Source organism: Vipera ursinii, assembly GCF_947247035.1.
Source record: "Vipera ursinii genome assembly, chromosome: 7".
NCBI lineage: Eukaryota > Metazoa > Chordata > Lepidosauria > Squamata > Viperidae > Vipera > Vipera ursinii.
Window position 1 is genome coordinate 14247989 of NC_139521.1, and position 20366 is coordinate 14268354.

Consider the following 20366-nt stretch of genomic DNA (forward strand, 5'->3'; position numbering starts at 1 on the left):
AACTAATGATCTGGTACTGTGGATGGCAATTTGCTCAAGGATTATTTTTGTGAACACACATTTAAAATGTTCAAGTTGTTATCAACTATCAAATCAGATATATATCTACAAGAAGATCTGTATGATCACGTACAAATATTCTAAGGCAATTGTAGTTTGTTCCACAGTTTGTGCTGCCGTTGTTATAACTCTTTTTTCATATCTAGAAAGCTGTTCCTTTTAATATGCAACAAGGCATAATGAGTCATTTCTGATTAGCAGGTTATTGGCTCAAAAATCTAGTCTCTTGGGATATAGAGATCTCTTTTAAAGTTCATGGAATAGCACCATAGAAATAGTCTTTGCCACCACAAAAGGAAAAAAAATCTTCTTTTCAATTGCTTGGAAAACCTTTTTGTTTCCCCAAAACAACTCTTTCTTCATTTTTATTGGCTTAAAATAATAATAAAATAATAATTGGTTCATTCACAAACATTTCCAAGGAAATGTAGATTAACAGTTCATTTTTGCCACTGGAATGAAATTTATGATTGATGTTTGGGGTTATTCTGATCCATCTGCTGATCACTAGAAAGAAGTCTGCTTTCTGATTTAGTTCTTAGTCTTATGTGAGAGCTTAGTATACTGCAGTATTTCAGCAGTAATACACTTCATACACTCAGTTACTCACAATATCCAAAGTCTGAATGCATTCATAGCGACCATGAATGTAAAACGACCAGTTCTACTTTGTTATTATAACCAAAACTGCCCACAGATTTAATGGTTTTGCAGATACAGGTTTCCAGATTTTATATGAATATGTGGAGAGTCAGAGAAAAAGAATCAAGTTTCCTCTTCTCCCGACTTTTCTCTGTACATTTTAAATCTTGGATATGCCACCAATGCGATTAGAATAGGAAAAATACAAAGACAACATTTCACGTTGCATGACCTGGTAGCAGGTGAGTTTTTCTCCTCTCCTGGAGTCAAGTCACTTGTCAAAAAGTTACAGTCAGCAGGATCTTTTCCTGTTGTTGAAGATGGAAACAACCCTGACATTTGTCAAGCTGTGAACAAAGCTCTTACAGTTTCCTTGGAAGCATGCAATATCTTTTCACCAGTTTGCAAAGACAACCATGAATGGAGACCATATGTCGTCAACATAATGTCTGTTCCTCTGCAGAGAGGATTTTATTTAAGAATGAGATGGTTCAGTTTTTCTTCCGTTTGAAATCACGGGATAAAAATCGTTGCTTTTTACTAACGCTGTCAGTATTTCTTTAAAGAATCCCTCCACCCCTTCCAACAGTCATTCTCTGTTTAATTTTGTGGCTTAAGGGGTGTCTTGTGTTATTTTTGAGTGTGAACATTATCTTGGTATTTTATACTTTTGTATCGTATATGAAAGCCTTTTTTGTTAATGGTGTCATCTGTATGAAAATGGAGTAAAACCGAATCACCTGCTGAATAAATTTCTTCTGGGGGCTGTAGGAGGAAGAAGAAAATAGAGAGGCTTACCAAGGCTATTCTAGAAACAACAATAAATCATTCACTCTGCAGCAATTACACTGTCCTTTTATCTGAAATAACATATAAGGTAAAGGTAAAGGTTCCCCCGCACATGCGTGCTAGTTGTTTCCGACTCTAGGGGCCGGTGCTCATCTCAGTTTCAAAGCCAAAGAGCCAGCGCTTGTCCGAGGACATCTCCGTGGTCATGTGGCTGGCATGACTAGACGCCAAAGGTGCACGGAACGCTCTTACCTTCCCACCGTAGTGGTCCCTATTTTTCTACTTGCATTTTTACGTTCTTTCGAACTGCTAGGTTGGCAGAAGCTGGGACAAGTAACAGGCGCTCACTCTGTTATGCGGCACTCGGGATTCGACCCGCCAAACTGCCGACCATCTGATCGACAAGCTCAGCGTCCTAACCCACTGAGCCACCCTGTCCCCGAAATACCATATACTCAGTCTTAATAAAATGCATTATAATGGTTTATGTTTCTTCTACTATGGCCAGTGAACAAAATAGTGCTGTTTTTTTTTAAAAAAAATAGAAAATAAATGACAGATGCAGCCATATGCTGTACTTTTTTTCTCCATTTTTCTCCATTTTTATTTAAAGCCAAGGCAGTATGAAGGACTGTGAAATAAAGCTGGTAAGAACTGACTTAAGCCATTTCCTTTTTGTTATTTTTCCCCCCACTCAAAACTACCCAACTATTTCTCCTGCTCTATGAACAAAGAAAACTAAAAAAAACCCCAAAGACTCTTCCTCCACTTTTCCATCTTCAGCTTAAAGACAATTTGCCTAACTTTTCCTTGAACTAAAATCTGCCTTGAATTAGAAATAATGGTTGTGTTTGCTGTTGACAATGTTAGCTGCCACAATTGTTTTGTTTTCAGGCAGTACCTTTGAAATCATTGTAAACAATAATAGAAACCTTAAAGTCCTTAATTCTTCTATACTACACCTTTATGTATTGTTTCTGTCTACCCGCTTCTCAGTAACAAAACCAGTCTTGTCAAAAACAAAATTTATCTGATTCTATTAGCTTTAAGAAAGAAATACTCTGACTGCAAAAAGCTAAACTACAGGTACAATCTAGTAAGCTACTTTAACACAATTTTTCTTAGCACAAGTTGTAGGAGTATTTTTTTTTCCTAAGCAATAATCCTTCCACCATACTGAAGCTTTCTTTAAAGTTAAGAGAGATTTTTGTTGTAATAAACTGTGTGGACATGAAGGCCTTCTACAGAAAAATGGAAAACCACCGAAAGATGCTGGAGTATAGGCATCTCTATTACATTTTTACATAATACACATTCTAATATTTCATGGAGAAATTTGATAATTGCAAAACTTAAAAGTGACCTACCCCTGATCCACAAAACCGGCCAATCCTCAGAGCAGATGTATCAGGACCATCAAAGACTTCTAAATAGTCATAACCACAGTCCGCTTCTTCTTCCACCTCAAACGTCTGAAAAATCAACTCTATTCGATAACCATGGTCTGACACCAGCAACCACTCACAATCTGCTTGAACTGGGTAATTATTATCTCCAAACTGAGCATGAGAATAAAGGTCTCTCATCTTGCTTTCAACTCTCAGGCGACCACCACACGCTGTGCAAGATGGGGGAAAGAAAAGATTTGTGCCATATAGTTCTAGTTTTGAAAGGATCAGATTAGTTCTTCTACCATGATTGAGAAGCACCAAGAACAAAAGAAAAACCACTAGATGTCAGTATAAACAAAGAAATAGATATCACAAGACGATGGGATTGCAGCATAATTGCTGGCAGATACTTTTTTAAGAAAGAATTTTGATCTCCAAGACCTATAGTTCAGCTTGATTTAAATTATATTCTGCAGCAAAACACTACTGTTTGGTTTTCCAAGAAATAACAGAATAGGTTATTAAAATGTATTCTATGCATTCCATATAGGTTATTTAAAATATATTCTGTTTCCTAAACAAGGAACTTAAATTAAACTTTCACCCACAATGGCATTGAACATGTATCCACTGAAGTCAGTAAGAATTATTTTCACACCTGTTGAATGGGTTGCTTGGAAGCCTTTTCTTTGAACTGATGCATCAGAGACAAATCGAAGAAACATTTTATTTCCTGTGGCAATAAGAGGATCCGGTATCTTATTTCCACATAAACGCCCCAGAATTGGGAATTTTTCATTTTCTCCATCAAACACCTCCAGATGGTCATAAGCACATTCCTGATGTTGTTCAATTTCAAACTCAATAAACACCTGGAATAAATAGCAAAATATTAATCCAGAACTTAAGTGTGTCCCAAGTACAGTTATACTAAAGTCTTACTGATCAGAATCATTCTAAACATTAAAAGTGAAAGTGATATTGGAAGAAGCAAACAATGAAATAATGAAGATCTAATTTAGCACAGGTATTTATGAGAACTCTGGAGATTTATTGTACAAGTCCTTTTGTATTGGATCTAACTGTGCTCTTAATAGCTTTTTCAGTTAGCAATGCACTAAAAAGACCAGGATATTTAGCAACTATCTATGATAAAAGTAAGAAAATCTGGATTATATCTAATACTTGTTGATTCTTTCAACTTTATTGGATGGTTTCATGTTTTTCAGATAACTGGAAAGAAAGCCAAAGGGAAATTTCTGAAAAGCATTACAAAACTAATTTTAAAAGTATATTTTAAATCTTTTAGAAATGAATTCATTAAATAGCCACAACTAAAAAAGAAAAGAAAAACATTTTGGTATTTTGGCTGACTACACTTTTTTTTAAAAAGGAAGAAATTTTCATAAACTTAAACATTCAAAGATTTCTTTTCTTTTCATCCCTATATATTATTTTCCTTTGTTCAATGTAAGCAATTTTCAAGCTTCAGCAGTGAATAAAATGTGTGGATAATAGATTTCCTTCTGATTTTCCTCTGCTGGCATGAAACGTCTGTGATGGTGAACATAATTATAACTCGAACTAGACAGAAACAGCTCTTCAAAATTCTTGAACTAAATCTATGAGCACAGAAGTTGGGTGAATAATAATTCTGAATTACTCTTGGGAAAACAGAAATTCTATCATACTGGAGATAGGAGACATACTCAGTGGTAACTATAGCATCTTTATTGAAAATTTCCAATAGGGGCGTTCCTTTATAACGTCTTCCCCCCAGGCCTAGGATTTAATTAAGTGTAGGGATCCACAGACCCCTTCATGGATTACTGAAGGCTATGGTCTTCCCAGTTGCAATGTATGGCAGTGAAAGCTGGACCATAAGAAAGGCTGAGCGCTAAAGAATTGAAGCCTTTGAACTATGGTGCTGGAGAAGACTCCTGCGAGTTCCTTGGACTGCAAGGCGATCAAACCGGTCAGTCCTAGAGGAGATCAACCCTGACTGCTCTTTAGAAGGCCAGATCCTGAAGCTAAAACTCAAATACTTTGGCCACCTAATGAGAAGGAAGGACTCACTGGAGAAGAGCCTAATGCTGGGAAAGGTGGAGGGCAAGAGAAGAAGGGGACGACAGAGAATGAGGTGGCTGGATGGAGTCACTGAAGCAGTAGGCGTGAGCTTAAATGGACTCCAGAAGATGGTAGAGGACAGGAAGGCCTGGAGGAACATTGTCCATAGGGTCGCGATGGGTCGGACACGACTTCGCAACTAACAACAACAACAAAAGGGATCCACAGAAACACCAGACCTCTGGAGAGATGACTGTACAATGAAAGACAGAATATACACCCCTTAGAATTTCATTACTAAACAAATACAAGAACACAGCATTTGACTCAAGTTCCTTTTCTGCAAAATTATCTTCTACTTTGGTAAAATTTCAGCACCAAATTATTTTTCACCAACCTGAATATAAATTATTTGGAAAACAATATTCCTCAGCACTTCATTAGCTACAATGCTCCACTGCAGCCCAAACCTATGCAAAGTTCATACACTTGTAAGGATATTAATCACATTCTGCTAGTTGTAACTTCCCTATAGGCCTCTTTCTTGAACATGGGAATTGTAGGCTGTAATAGGTTAAAAGTCACTGTCACACATTACGTTTCTTCATTTAAAATCCAAAGAAAATTCAGTAAAACTTTTAGGGCAGGTGTATCCCATATTGAGAGTTCAGTTGGAGTACAGGAAAACACAGAATTGAATGAGACTAGATGAAAAATAGGCATTCTTCTATGAAAGGAGAAACATTTTATCTGAAGTTTGGGATTGAGGAAAAATCAACTGAAGAACAGTTATGCCAGAATGCAGAGATTTTATAAAAAATGTTATTCCTATGTTTCCCTAATAATACTATTAAAATAATAGCATTTTTATATTTAGTATAAATATAAAATACTGTTCTAAATTTGTATAGGATTTCCACTGCTTAAAGTTATCAATAAAAGTATTAAAAAAGAGAAACATCTATCTTTTCTGATATACACTTCTGATAAAAGTATATATTAAATGAAGTTAACATCCTTGCAGCTTTACCTCTAAGCTTTCCATCATACATGAAAACACTGAATAGGAATAAGAGCATCAGAAGAATCTTCTAGCAAATAAAATTAAGTCTATTTAAAAGGAATAAAATTCAACAAGAACCAAATACAGAGCAAAGAGATCTGTTAAAATGTCTTGGACAATAAGGCTGTTCTAATCTACAGACACCCTAATGGAAGTCAGCCAAAGTACAATGTGTTGCCACTTCATATTAACAGCTGTCCTTGAGAAATTTCATATCGCTCAAGTGTTGACATTTTGGCAGTAAAATGGAAATAATCAGAACAAGCACAAGTATTGCAAGCGATACTTTCTCCTGACATACCACATTAAGATCAGACATTCTTATTAATAGAAAGAAGCTGCAGATGCAATATAAACAGCTGAACTATTATCCCAAATGCCACTCATAAATTTTGTTCACTATTAGTGTGCAACTTTCAAAGGGCCAATCATTGTGCTATTTGACATCTAGTTCACTTCTATTAAAAAGAGAACTAGATCTATTCAACCCGCAGGCCATAATTAATTGATGTCTCCTTTATATAAAGGAAATAAGTATGACTAAAGTGATTTTTCCAATGGAAGACTGCTAATGCTACCAGTCAAAAGCATTACATGGCTATATTGCTTTCCCTTTTCAGCAGATTTTCTTAGGCTGGGGGTGTGGGGAGATGGATGAAATGATAGGGGGGGAAAGAGAACAGGTGAATAATTAGACTGTTTAGAGCCCATAAAACTGTAAAGATGGCAGAATGACTGCATAGTGAAGAGACTCATCTGGAAGAATTCATAGTTAGCATGCAACCCATTGTGTTTTACAGAAAAGCTGTTAGTTTCACTGTAAAATTGTACATATGTATGCCTCAGTGCATAACTCGCTGGCCACATGACCACGATAATGTGTTTCTACAATGCTGGTTTCCTTGGCTAAGAAACAGAGATGAGTACTGACTCCTATAATCACACACAACTGAACAGGGGAAAACTTTACCAAGGTCCAAAAGGAAGCATGTTTCAATGGAATTTCTTTCAAGGCAATGTGTGTAGAATTGTGTGTTTATAACACAATCCCATGTACAGTCTTTCCATTGTGTTTGGAAAAAATTATCCAAGGAGAATAGTACAGGACTGTACTCCTAGAACCTTACATTTAAATTATACATTAAACTTCATCGTAGCCCAAAGGCCAAGAAGAATTTGATCATAATTACATTTCTCCTAAAAGGTAATACAGTTATATTAGTAATACAGTTATATTTAGGGTCTTTTATTGTCCCAGTAACACATTTAACTCATTAATACTTGAAGGAAACATTCATTTGTGTATGTGTATGTATCTTTTGTGTCTTTTCCCTTTTTCCTTCTGTTGAAACTTGTCAGTTTCTTACAGGCTGCCTAGATAAGGCCCTGTGGGACTCTACAAGGGTTGCAAGGTTTTTCAAAAGTGGTGTGCTATTGCCGCTTTCCTAGGACTGAAAGCAACTGAACCAAGATCACCCAGTTGGCTTTGTGTATAAGACGGAACTGGCCTCCCAGTTTCTGATGCCTTAACTAATACACCAAACTGTCTTTCATATTGTGTGTGTTGTACATCATTTCAAACTGATGGTAAGCCTCTCCGCATAGTCTTGAACTGTAATTCATTATAAACACAGTCAGCAAAATGGCCTTTTTGCAAGGTCATCCAAAGACCACCCACTTACCCGCCAGAATTCTTATAATGGAGGCCAAGAACCCTGAAGCCTGGTGCCTCTCCTATTACTGCCCCCTTCCTACTACTAATATAATGTTAGACAAATATCCTCAAAATGTTTCTGGAGATTAGAGAACCTGCTAGCCTCAACTGAGGTACAGGATCCTAGTCTGTTGTCTGACTGGATGTGATTTAACAACTGCTCAGTGGGTTAGGACGCTGAGCTTGTTGATCAGAAGGTCGGCAGTTTGGCAGGTCGAATCCCGAGTGCCGCATAACAGAGTGAGCGGCTGTTACTCATCCCAGCTTCTGCCAACCTAGCAGTTTGAAAGAACGTAAAAATGCAAGTAGAAAAATAGGGACCACTATGGTGGGAAGGTAACAGCGTTCTGTGTGCCTTTGTCGTCTAGTCATGCCGGGCACATGACCACGGAGACGTCCTCGGACAAGCGCTGGCTCTTCCGCTTTGAAACGGAGATGAGCACCAGCCCCTAGAGTCGGAAACAATTAGCACGCATGTGTGGGGGAACCTTTACCTTATCATCTTATGAGGAATCAAATGGAATGGGGCATTCCTTTTCTTCAGGCAGGACAAGCAGGTAATTTTAGAGACAAAGATTAGTTGCTATAAATGATGGATAAGCGACACTGCAAACTCAAGAAGCTGGTAAGAGTACAAAAGGACTTTAGAATAAATGGTGCTATTTTTTGATGCATTGCAAATATAGCTGATTCGTGAGTTATTTAAATTAAGTGAGGTAACGTGTCACTAAATGACAGTGAGAAAAAAAACCTTTCCGACCAAATGAATTCAAGGCTATGTGATAAAAACTCTAAATAAAGGAGAGAAAACGTCAAACACTCTGTTCTTTTAATGAAAATCCAGAACACGTTGTCAACTTTTACACATGTCCAGAACATGCCATATGATAGGATTATTTTTGGCCTCATAAATGGCTACACTCAATAAATGAAGTCATTTCAGCCCCACTTAGGAAATGAGAAATAGATACCTTTACTGAATTCCCATTCCTATTTTTAAATATTTTAAAATAAAATCATATAGCTATCAAGAATTACATTATAATGTGCTAAATACGATATGTCCGTGTGCCTATTTTACTTCTGCTATAGAGGTCTCTAACCTTTTCGGTCATTTACAAGCTTAGAATCATGATGGTGTGTTGCAGAGGGGGAACTCCACTCACAATATGGTTGCTTAGCTAATTGGAAAAGAATTCACATGGGAATGGGGTCTGGACAGTGGGAGATCTGTTGAAATACAGCATAGATATGATGTGCCTAGGTCTGTTTTTGAAGGGCAAAACGTGATTCAGAGTACATATGGACATGCACATAGAGTAATTGCATCTTTTCTTGACTTGCAGATTTGCTCTATGCTTATGAGGTATTCCTGACAGGTGTTGTATGTGTGCCCATGCAAGCTGCAAATCACTTTTTGCTTTTGGTATATGAATTTAAGTATTGGCACTTATCAGTGATCTTTAATCAAACATACGTTCTGACAAAACAATATTTTTAAAAAATTGGTTGATTCAATTTCTGCTTCATTAACAATACTATTGATTCAAGTTAAACTTTTGATAAATTTGTTACTAATATTAACTACTACTTACTATTTTGACCCTGTGACCAGGTGTGGCACTTATTTCCCAACTGCATTCTTTTCTGCTTGGGTACTTGTCTGGCCAGTTGGGGCTTGTAATAATTCCATTCGGGCTGTGGATTTTCTGTTCACATTCAGCTGCATTAATCATAGATAGAGTATCAATGAATTGAGTGAAAATATATTATATCACACAGCTAGATAAGCCAGATATTAATTCTCTGCTTTATGAAAAAAGGAAGCATTTGTTGGAAGCTAATATGGTGTAATCATTCAATTTTAACTATCAACATCTACGATTAGCAAACTCATTACTGAGAACAACGTGCAATAATCCATAACATTAATTTGGAGAGTTGTGGAAATAATTTGAGATCTCCATCCTCTTGAATATTTGGTATGGCTGTTTAATGACCCTCCCATTCATTCACTTGTACATTCTTCTGCATGCATAGATGATGCTTCCATTGAGTTTGAAGTCATGGTTATACAATATTTGAATATTTTGTATAGCCTGTTACATAACACTTTTCAATGAAACATCTTACAATCTTAGAACAGGTGCAAATATAAGAATACATGCATAAGATAAGATGTACTCAAGCAACTTCTTTAAAATAAGCTTCTCTGCCATACTACTTTTTACCTTCCTTGCAGTCATGTTTGTTTTCATGAAGCACAAATCCATTCCGGCATTGGCATACATAGCTTCCAAAAGTGTTAATGCATTCATGTTGACAGCCACCATTGTCCTTTGAACATTCATCTTTATCTATAAAATATACACGTTTATTCTGCAAAGAGAATTTACTTCTATTTTTCATAAAAAGGTACTTAACGGTTTGGTTAGGTTTAAAGTCCCTATGGGAAAATATAGAAAAAAGAGCCATACATAATGACAATGCAACAGGAAATTGTATTTCCTTGATTTGATTGCAATTGTCTCACAGTTGGTCAAGTGTATAGAAATAAAATCAAAATTATACTAATTATCAAAATTATAATATTTGATAAATTAATGTATAATGAAAATATATATTTTATTAATTGGCAAAGCCTTATCACCAAGATGCTTGAAGCCTTATGTATTATATATCTGCATGTAAGTGTGTCTGTGTGTGTATGTTTGTGTGTGAATAACATATTTGCTTATTAAATTATGTTATTTAGAGTTTGAATGACAATGTAATGCTTTTCCCAATTAACAATGAGACAAAAGTAAAACTGGAGCAGGATACAATGGTTTGGCACTGGTAATGAATGTTGAAGTAAAAATCTTATCTATGATTTATATAAACAAGGGTTCATTCCAGGTTGAAAAACTTATAAGAAAACAAATTCTAATTTACCAGATTAAATTTAAAAAAAAGTAAACCTTTTACAGATTACTTGCAAATCATGTTCAGGGATGGAAATCAGACTTCCAACTTTAAAATGATCCTTTTAAAATGTATTTTTTCTCTCAATAGTTCTTATAATTAGAAAAGATCCATTTTCAACAATACATTAGATCTGATTCATTCACAAAGTACATGGCCATCTTTCAGATCCTCAAAGAGATAGATATGAATTATATCACATGGCCTGTATCAAAATCTTTGCATGATTTCAAAATAAAAATGCTGTCCTTAGAGGCAGCTGTCTTCTGTGGGGGGAAAAAATGTAGCAAGATAGATGAGTGACTGTGTCATTTTCCCAGCACTAGTGTGCTCAACGATAGAATAATTATATTTTTTATCTGGTTACTGCAACATAATTATCTTTATGATTCCCCAGACCTATTTGTCTGCAAATATATATATCCATTTTAGATAATAAATCTTTCCACTAAATATAGTAAATATTTCCAGTTTCAGTTAAGAAATAGAACCAGCAGTTTCTTTCAGCGTTCAGGCTTGTAAAATGAAGATTTAAACAATGTAATACAATTTGGAAATTAATCTGAAAAAAGTAAAAAGTATCTTATTATTTTAGCTATAAATAATTTCTTTTTTGTCTCAAGAGAATGCTTGAAAGTTCATGGTGATCAATCATGCATTCTACATTTGTATTTCTTATTATGGATGCAATAGTCATACTTGATCATTTTTACTTCTTCTACACTTCTTGTTGAAGCTACTGATCAGAGTCATGACATACGATGCAAAATCGCTTATGAGCAAGACATTCCATGGAAGTTAAAACAAATAAGCCTGGGGCTCTTGGGTAAAGGAGTCTATTGTCTTTGCTGGCAGGAGAGAGGTTTCATATTTTTCAGAATTATACCTTATTTCAGCCTAAAGTCAAAACTGATGCCATGCAGGCCTATCAGTAGCTTTATGACTGTAATGAATGGGACTGATAATCAACTGCAGGCATGTCTCAACCCACGTCCTCCAAACTAGCTGATATTTAGAGCGATGAGATCTGGGCTGCTATGACCCAGATTATAACTAGCTAGCCTTAGGAGACACAGGAAACTCTTTTTCATCTTGTATTTAACTAGATTTTTTCACCTCAGTTTTGTTAGCCTTGAGATATCGTAGTTCGACATATATGGAGGGATTAGATTTAGGGCAAATGTTATAATCTGACTCATAGCTTCAACTATCTATCATACCAATTTTATTTACTTGCCTTTCAAACCCTTGTTACCTTTTCAGAGAATTAAAAAGTTGATATAAAATGTCTTTTGAGTCTTGTTAATCTCTTCCAGATATTACAACCTGAGTGAAGTAGTTGGTTCTGTTTCTCTTGACTTCTCTAATAAACCTTTCCTAGAGTTTCTAACCTATCTGTTTCCCAAAGCTGCTTTTTTCAAGAGGCAACTGGACCTTCTTGTTTTTCTTTGAAGACATTTTGCTTCTCATCCAAGAAGCTTCTTCAGCTAGACTAGAGGGTGGGAATGAAAGGATTTATATTTCTTGCAGACAGCTGGTCATTTGCATTCTTTTGAAGAGTCTGTCAGAACCCACCCTTAGGAAAGAAGAACTCTTGGAGACAAGATTGTCCAAACAGGAACTTTTACTAAAACATGGTTGACAGTGGATAATATAGACAGGATCTGAAGCTGTTTCACAGATCGATACTAAAGTGTCCCTGAGTAATAACCCCACCCTTCAGTCCATTCGGTCAGTCGAGTCTCAGGTATCAAACCCCTCGTGGGGGAAAAGGAGAATCACCAGTACATTTGCAACATTATTACTTCCTCCCTTTCACATTCCATTCGGAGAGGCAAACCTGAATTCCCTCCCCACCCCCTTTCTTTGTTGTTCGGTCTTTTCTGATGGGCACCAGGCAGGCTGAATAAACAACCATTACATCTAAGGGATAGAGAGACAGGCCATTCATCTTGAATGGAACCAAAAAATGAAAAGCATAAGCAAATCTTATCCTGGAGATTTTGAAAACTTTAGTTGTGTTTGAAAAACCCAAACATTCATACAGATATTGTATTTGTTTTAATACCTGAGAAGAAGTGAGCTTTGAAACCTTTTTTTGAAACTGTGTTATCAGATTTGAACTCAATTCTCATGTTGTTATACTGGGATGTGATAACTTCAGGCACTTCTGTACCACAAAATTTGCCATGTGGTTTGGAATCAGTAGAAAGGCCACTACGGATTTCCACGTAATCGTACTTGCACACCTAAAAAATGAAACACCAGTATTAATCCTAATGCAACTAAGAAATGTATTTATCTTTCAATGTATACCTTCAACCATGAGAGATAAAGTGGTTTAGCTCTTTTTTATTTTATTTTATTGCTTGTATTACTCATTACACCCAATTGATCAAATATAGAAGAGGCTTTGGATAGCTTTTTTCTTGAGTAACATGGCAGACTTAGAACCCTACTTATTGCAGGATCTTAATATCAGCTCAGTTGTATTATGATTCAAATTCCTTTGCTATTAATAATAATGTAATGCAAAGAGTACGGACGCGGTGACTCAGTGGGTTAGGATGCTGAGCTTGTTGATCAGAAGGTGGGCAGTTTGGCGGGTCGAATCCCGTGTGCCACGTAGCAGAGAGCGCCTGTTACTCATCCCAGCTTCTGCCAACCTAGCAGTTCAAAAGCACATAAAAATGCAAGTAGAAAAATAGGGACCACTACGGTGGGAAGGTAACAGCGCTCTGTGCACCTTTGGCATCTAGTCATGCCAGCCACATGACCACGGAGACGTCCTCAGACAAGCGCTGGCTCTTCAGCTTTGAAACGGAGATGAACACCAGCCCCTAGAGTCGTAAATGACTAGCACGCATGTGCGGGGGAACCTTTACCTTTAACCTTAATGTAAAGAGTACTGTTATACCTATGTAATTTGCCTTCCGTGGTATTTCCATATGTTTGGTTTAATTTAAAAACTTACATTTTCCATTTTGGTTACCTAAATCATGACTCTCTCCTATGTCTGTAAACTGGTATTAAATGAGTTGGAACATTCTTATTAATTTGTTAACCAAAATATTTTTAGCTTTTTTACTGAATGAATGATATTCTCTGTGAAAAGACCTAACATTTGGCCATCTTGACTTTTCCTGGCTCTTAAAAATTCTAATTCTGGACCTAAACTTTTGATAGTGTTAATTAATTAACTTACTTCACTCCCTTCCAGTTCAAAGAACTCAAACTTCACTGAGATTCTATACTGGGTGGGAGCAACAAGTTGCCACACACAGTTTTTATTAGGAGGATATTCTTTGGGCCATCCTGGTGTTGTTAGAGTCCCATTCAGTTTTGTCAGAAGACCCCCACAGGCAGCTAGAAAAAAAGCAAAGCAAGAGATTCATAAAGTTACAAGTTCATAAAATCATAGTTTGTACATGTGAAAAATATTAAATAGTAATTAATTAACTTAAAAAATCAGTAAAAAATCTATTAATATATTTTTTTCAAAACAAAACAAAACAGATAAATTCAAAATAATGGCCAATGTTGCCTATTAGCATATATGGACTGCAGATAAGGAGGCTGAAGAACAATGTAGATCCATGCATAAATATTGTTTCATTTTTTAAAAAGCAAATATGTACTATATCTTATCACTCTCAGAAAATCCCAGTTTTTTCTTTTCTTTACTCATATTTTCAACTTTGTATCAACTCAAACTGTAGACTCATAAAAGTCAAAATAGAAAAGAAAAGACAAAACCAAAACAGAATTCATGGTGGGTCTAGGAAACGGGTGTCAAACTCGATCGTGTCACGTGACGTATCATGACATAACACGATACGGAGCTGGAGTGGGCGTGGCCTGCAAGTTGAAAACCACTGTCCTAATTCATCTCTTTATTGCAATTATTGAGAGTATGAATGAAGCTATTGACACAAAGATAATTTGCCCTGTGCAGTGGAATGAAGTCAAAACTGTTATATAACACCATGTTTTAACTCCCATCTTTCTGAGTTACTGTAATGGACACTTGCTGGTTCACTCAGGTATATTAGGCAACTGCTATATGTTTATTTAATAGTTATTTGTGGCCAGAGGTCCTTGTTTGCTGCCTTACCTACAAAGTGGAATGGAAGTAGAGGAAAATGAGCACATTTGCAGTAATTTGAGACCTGATTTTACCTTATTCTTGGTAAAAATCCAAGCAACCTAATAGAATGGTAATAGTAAAGAGACTTAACAAAGTATGAGCATGGTAAATTTTATCTTTTTCCTGTTGTATTTAAATACACAGTGCTACTTTTAGAACACACAAATGTTATATCTAGAGATGTTTTTAATAGTTAAATATTTTCCATGATTTCATAAAATTTATACCCATCTCACTAAGAGCAAGACATACTGACATTGAAAATAGCCAGCTGGCTAGAGTAAACTTTTATTAACTCACTATGCATGGAATCTATTATCTGGTCAGCATTTTTGAGAAATAGCTGGTGTAAGGATTATAATACATATACAAAACCAGCCTTGGCAAGAATGTAAAATTGGGCTAAATGCAGATACAGTACTTGCCATAAAAGCAAGCTATGTAATAAAGCTAAATTGTCTCTGGAATATTGAAAATTAGTACACACAATTACCTTCACAACTCTTCTTATCAGGCCCAAGCTCATAACCTGGATCACAAGCACACTGATAACTGCCCAGCGTATTCACACATCGTTGTTCACATCCACCATTGTCCAATTTGGCACATTCATCTTCCTCTGAGAAATAAAAATAGCATTGCATTAAAACATAAACTTACCACTTTTTTCTACTGTATTACAATAACAACAAACTTGTAATTATAACTCAAACTGTGATTGATGTAAGCATTTTCACAAAGTAGGATACATCTAATAACTGAGAAGACAGGCACACTCCTTTAAGCATTGGCCTTATATTCTATCAGTCCCAATTGATTAGACCAGACCAGAAAATTAACCTCCACAGGGAGGCTGAAATTATTTTTATTGAGATTGGCTATAATAATAGAATCTTGCAAGTCTGATTGTTATACCCATTCCCCCTTTTTATAACCCAGTAAATTGGAGAGGAATCTGTCTGAGCTGCTTCCAAGTGTTATCACACTGCTCTAGATCTAAAATATGTTTTAGTTCCTTTTCCTAAGTAAAAGTTCTTGCATAGTTCCATTATAAATATCTGTTACCCAGAGACTTATTATTCTATACTTCTGTTGTTTACATTGATCAGCCAGGGATACAGCTGAGACTGAAATAATATGCTTTGTAATTTCAGTTATTCAGAATAAGTGTAGATAATGTATAGGAGAAATTAGGACTAGTTAGGAGGAGTAAAATAAAGCAAAACTTTCCCCCTTAGTTACTTAATCAGGGACTTGAAAAATAATAAACTTTGTCAGCTCATCCCTAAAACATTTAGAGGGAATTTAGAGGAATTTAGAGGAACACTGACAATACAAGACACTAGAAGGTGAACATAAGCTCTAGGACAGGGGTCCCCAACCCCCAGTCCATGGACCAGTATCAGGCCGCGGCATGCCAGCAACCGGGCTGCACAAACAAGCAAAGCACCATCCATGGGATGCAGGCAGCACACAAAACCATGCCCCCTCCGGTCCATGGAAAAAAACTCTCTCCACATAACTGGTCCCTGGTGCCAAAAAGGTTGGGGACCTCTGCTCTAGGAAACAAGGTAGCCCCATGCTATATATTTTTGTAATTATGCTCTTAGAATGTCCTCTTTCTTCATTCAGTACAGCACAGTTTTTGTAGTTATCCATTATCTCACAAGATCTACCCCATAGTTGATTCCATTAACATGTCGCTATCTGCTTTCCACTGCAGGGAGAGGATTTATTCATCTGCTCTGCTGATGGTTGCAGTTGGGTTTCAGAGGGTACTTGGTAGAATTCCTGAGTACTTTATTGAGTCGATCAATTAAAACCTCTTGGATTCACTTGAGTTGGAGCTCTCCTGTGGAGGTTCTCTGGAGCTGGCTGAGATATGGGGTGATTTGATTATCTAGAAAGAGTTTTTTCCTATTGACATTGAGGAATTGGATAGAGACAGTGGAGCTCTGACTGCATCAGCCTATATTTTAGGATGATGCTTCTTCTTGTTAGTTAAGATCTTCCTACACGTGACATGGGTTGGGTTCAAGTGGTAGTAGATTTTTCCTGGAGAGAAGGAATGGTTCCATATGTGGTTAAGGAGACAGTGACCTGGCACTGATTAAGGATCAATGGAAGAGGAAGGGAAGATTGTTGAGTAGATGATTGCCCTGGATGAAAAGGATTATATGGATCACTTTCAATCAGGTTCAAACCTGGGCACAGTATGGATACAGAATTGGTCATCCTTGCTGAAAATATCAAAGCCATTAAATACCTTAAATGCAGGGTATGGGAGTGAAGGGACGCGGTGGCTCAGTGGGTTAGGATGCTGAGCTTGTTGATCAGAAGGTCGGCAGTTTGGCGGGTCGAATCCCGAGTGCCGCGTAACAGAGTGAGCGCCTGTTACTCATCCCAGCTTCTGCCAACCTAGCAGTTCGAAAGCACGTAAAAAATGCAAGTAGAAAAATAGGGACCACTACGGTGGGAAGGTAACATGCGCCTTTGGCATCTAGTCATGGAGACGTCCTCGGACAAGCACTGGCTCTTCAGCTTTGAAACGGAGATGAGCACTGGCCCCTAGAGTCAGAAACGACTAGCACGCATGTGCGGGAGAACCTTTACCTTTACCTTATGGGAGTGATATGACCCACTGGATGAGGGTTGTTTTTTTCTTGGCACATCTTTTTGCATATGGTTGTTTTGGTGTATTGTTTTATGCTTTGATTATGGGTTTTAATTGACTTCTGCTATTTTCTGATGATATACGGTGCCCTGAGTTGAGCAGCTGTGTAAATAAATAAATGCTGCTATATTCAATTATATTCAGTTGATTCTTGTATTGTATTTTACTTAGTTGGATATACTTATTACTCATTACTCTATAGAGAGGTTCTAGCTCCACCCTGCTTTAGGCTACCTCCAGTATAATAAACCCTTTTTAGGCTACCTCCAGTTTAATAAACCATCTGAGCTTCAAAATAATTGTGTTGCAATATCAGCTTTAAAATGAACTCTTAGCAAAATTAGTGAGAGACGTTGTCCCTAGAAATACATTCAAATCACTTGGGATCTTCTGGTTTAGGAAACCACTTTATAATGAGAATAAATGAAAGATGAAAAAGAAACCTGCAAACTCATAGATTAAACTAATCTAACAGTCTCAGTAGTGAAGGCTACAGGATCAGGGGCAGAAGCAGGAAAAAAATGTCTGAACAATAAAATAATCTACATTATTTTCTTCTAAGTTTTATCAGTAGCTATTAGATTTACATGCTGCTTCACAGTGATTTACAGAACCAGAATATTACCCCCAATTATCTGGGTCCTCATTTTACCAGTCTCAGAAGGATGGAAGGCTGAGTCAACCTTGAGCCAGTCAGGATTAAAGGAATCAAACTCCTGGCGATGTGAGCAGAATTAATCTGCAATGTTGTTGTTGTTAGTTGCGAAGTCGTTTCCGACCCATCGGACAACGTTCCTCCAGGCCTTCCTGTTCTCTACCATGTTCTAGAGTCCATTTAGGCTCACGCATACTGCTTCAGTGACTCCATCCAGCCACCTCATTCTCTGTTGTCCCCTTCTTCTCTTGTCCTCAACCTTTCCCAGCATTAGGCTCTTCTCCAGTGAGTCTTTCCTTCTCATTAGGTGGCCAAAGTATTTGAGTTTCAACTTCAGGATCTGGCCTTCTAAAGAGCAGTCAGGGTTGATCTCCTCTAGAACTGACCGGTTTGATTGCCTTGCATTCCAAGGGACTCGCAGGAGTCTTCTCTAGCACCATAGCTCAAAGGCCTCAATTCTTTGGCGCTCAGCCTTTCTTATGGTCCAACTTTCACTGCCATACATTGCAACTGGGAAGACCATAGCCTTGACTATACGCACTTTTGTTGGCAGGGTGATGTCTCTGCTTTTTAGTGTGCTGTCTAGATTTGTAATCACTGCACCACCACAGCTCTTAAATGTAACTACCCCACTAATTGCCCAAACTGTTACCTTTAAAAAAATTGGCAGCAAATCCTGCTTTATTGACTGTTCCGTCAGAAACAAACTTCATCCATAGGGTATTTGAGGTAGATCTTATATCTTCAGGTTTATCATAGCCACAAAAATGGCCAATCAAAGGGCTGCTTTCACTCAACCCATCTCGGACTTCTAAATAATCATAGGCACAATTATCATGTCTCTCAATCTGCAAACATAAAATGGTATTTGATCAAAATTATAATATGCTAACATATGCTAAAATTATAATATGCTAATATTTCTGCTAGCAATTTTTAGATTAGCTGAATTACTTAGTTTTTACTATAAAAATATTTGTAGTCTAATTATAAAAGCTTCTTTACATTTCATTAAGACTAAATGTCAAGGATTTATATTATACTGTTTTCTTGGGAAACCTATTCAAATTCTGAGCAGGGCTTCTTTAAAAAGTAAAACTAAATTGGAGATAAGATTATGTTGGCACCAAGAGATGTTTATTTGTCATCCCTGTGGCCAAATATGTATCAAGCTGAACTTAAGGTAGATGCAAGTAGGAAATGTAGGAAAAGTTATATAGCTTGGAAATTCAACAGATAATGTAGTTTATTGAGAAACAAAAATCATTTTCAATATAATTTTAATATAACAGATTAGATTGGAATATATTTTTTGCCTTAGTTAAAATTTAGTACAGTTAAAAATTTCTTTACTTGATTCAGTCCAGTGGTCTATTGGGGCTAGCAATTCTAATTTGGAAGCCATATTTCTTTGATATCTCCAGGAAGCAGGGAAGCTAGTATCTTTAAACAGAGATATTAGTACCACAAGGCTTCCAATTCTATAACTGTGCTATTTAAGGGATATTTTATATCTTACTGAGAATGCTTTTCCCTCAGTCCTTAGTCCAGATGAATTTCATTAAGATGGCTCTTTAATCTTTAGAATACAGTTCTGCAACCTAAGTTGATTGATTATGAGCTGGATTGCAGTGTGAATTCCTATTATTTTTAACAGCTAATGAAAAGGAAAGAAAGTAGACATACAGTAAAAAAATCAGAGCTGATTGATTATGAGCTGGATTGCAGTGTGAATTCCTATTATTTTTAACAGCTAATGAAAAGGAAAGAAAGTAGACATACAGTAAAAAAAAATCAGAGCTCTCTGTATAAAAACTTTATAAATTTTATTTTACTAAGTTTCATTTATATATTTCTAGCTACCTATTTTATAATCCCTGTGTCACAGAGGGAGTTTGAACGACGTTATGAAATATATATTCCTAGCCTAGATCATAACACAAATCAGAAAAGGTTAGAGTTATAGGCTTATTTAACAGTATGTAAGAAATATGGCTGCAAATAGAATTACACTGTAGAAAAATTAAAATTATAAATTGTTACAAAATTCATTACAATTTTGATCCCTTTATAGAATATCAGCACGACGTAATTGTATGAAGAAGGAAATGGGAACAAAGAGATTTTAGAAAGAAATAAAAGTCTTACTCCTTAAATAGACTTTGGAACAGGATTGGTTACTTGTTAAAAGAAACTATTG

The 20366-nt window shown here is 36.5% G+C and overlaps 1 protein-coding gene across 2 annotated transcripts in view; it reads right to left on the reverse strand.

The window, feature by feature from the left end:
• Positions 1-1332: 1332 nt before the first annotated feature.
• TLL1 (tolloid like 1) overlaps positions 1333-20366 on the reverse strand; it is a gene marked incomplete at both ends in the record, with an annotated part of 139114 nt that continues 120080 nt past the window's right edge. For both annotated transcript variants that reach the window (XM_083367246.1, XM_083367247.1), the window contains 9 exons: positions 1333-1467; positions 2859-3109; positions 3541-3754; positions 9322-9449; positions 9958-10083; positions 12759-12939; positions 13896-14056; positions 15331-15456; positions 18819-19014. In XM_083367246.1, coding sequence (XP_083223372.1) covers positions 1333-1467; positions 2859-3109; positions 3541-3754; positions 9322-9449; positions 9958-10083; positions 12759-12939; positions 13896-14056; positions 15331-15456; positions 18819-19014 — 1518 coding nt within the window. The remainder of the gene's footprint in view (positions 1468-2858; positions 3110-3540; positions 3755-9321; positions 9450-9957; positions 10084-12758; positions 12940-13895; positions 14057-15330; positions 15457-18818; positions 19015-20366) is intronic.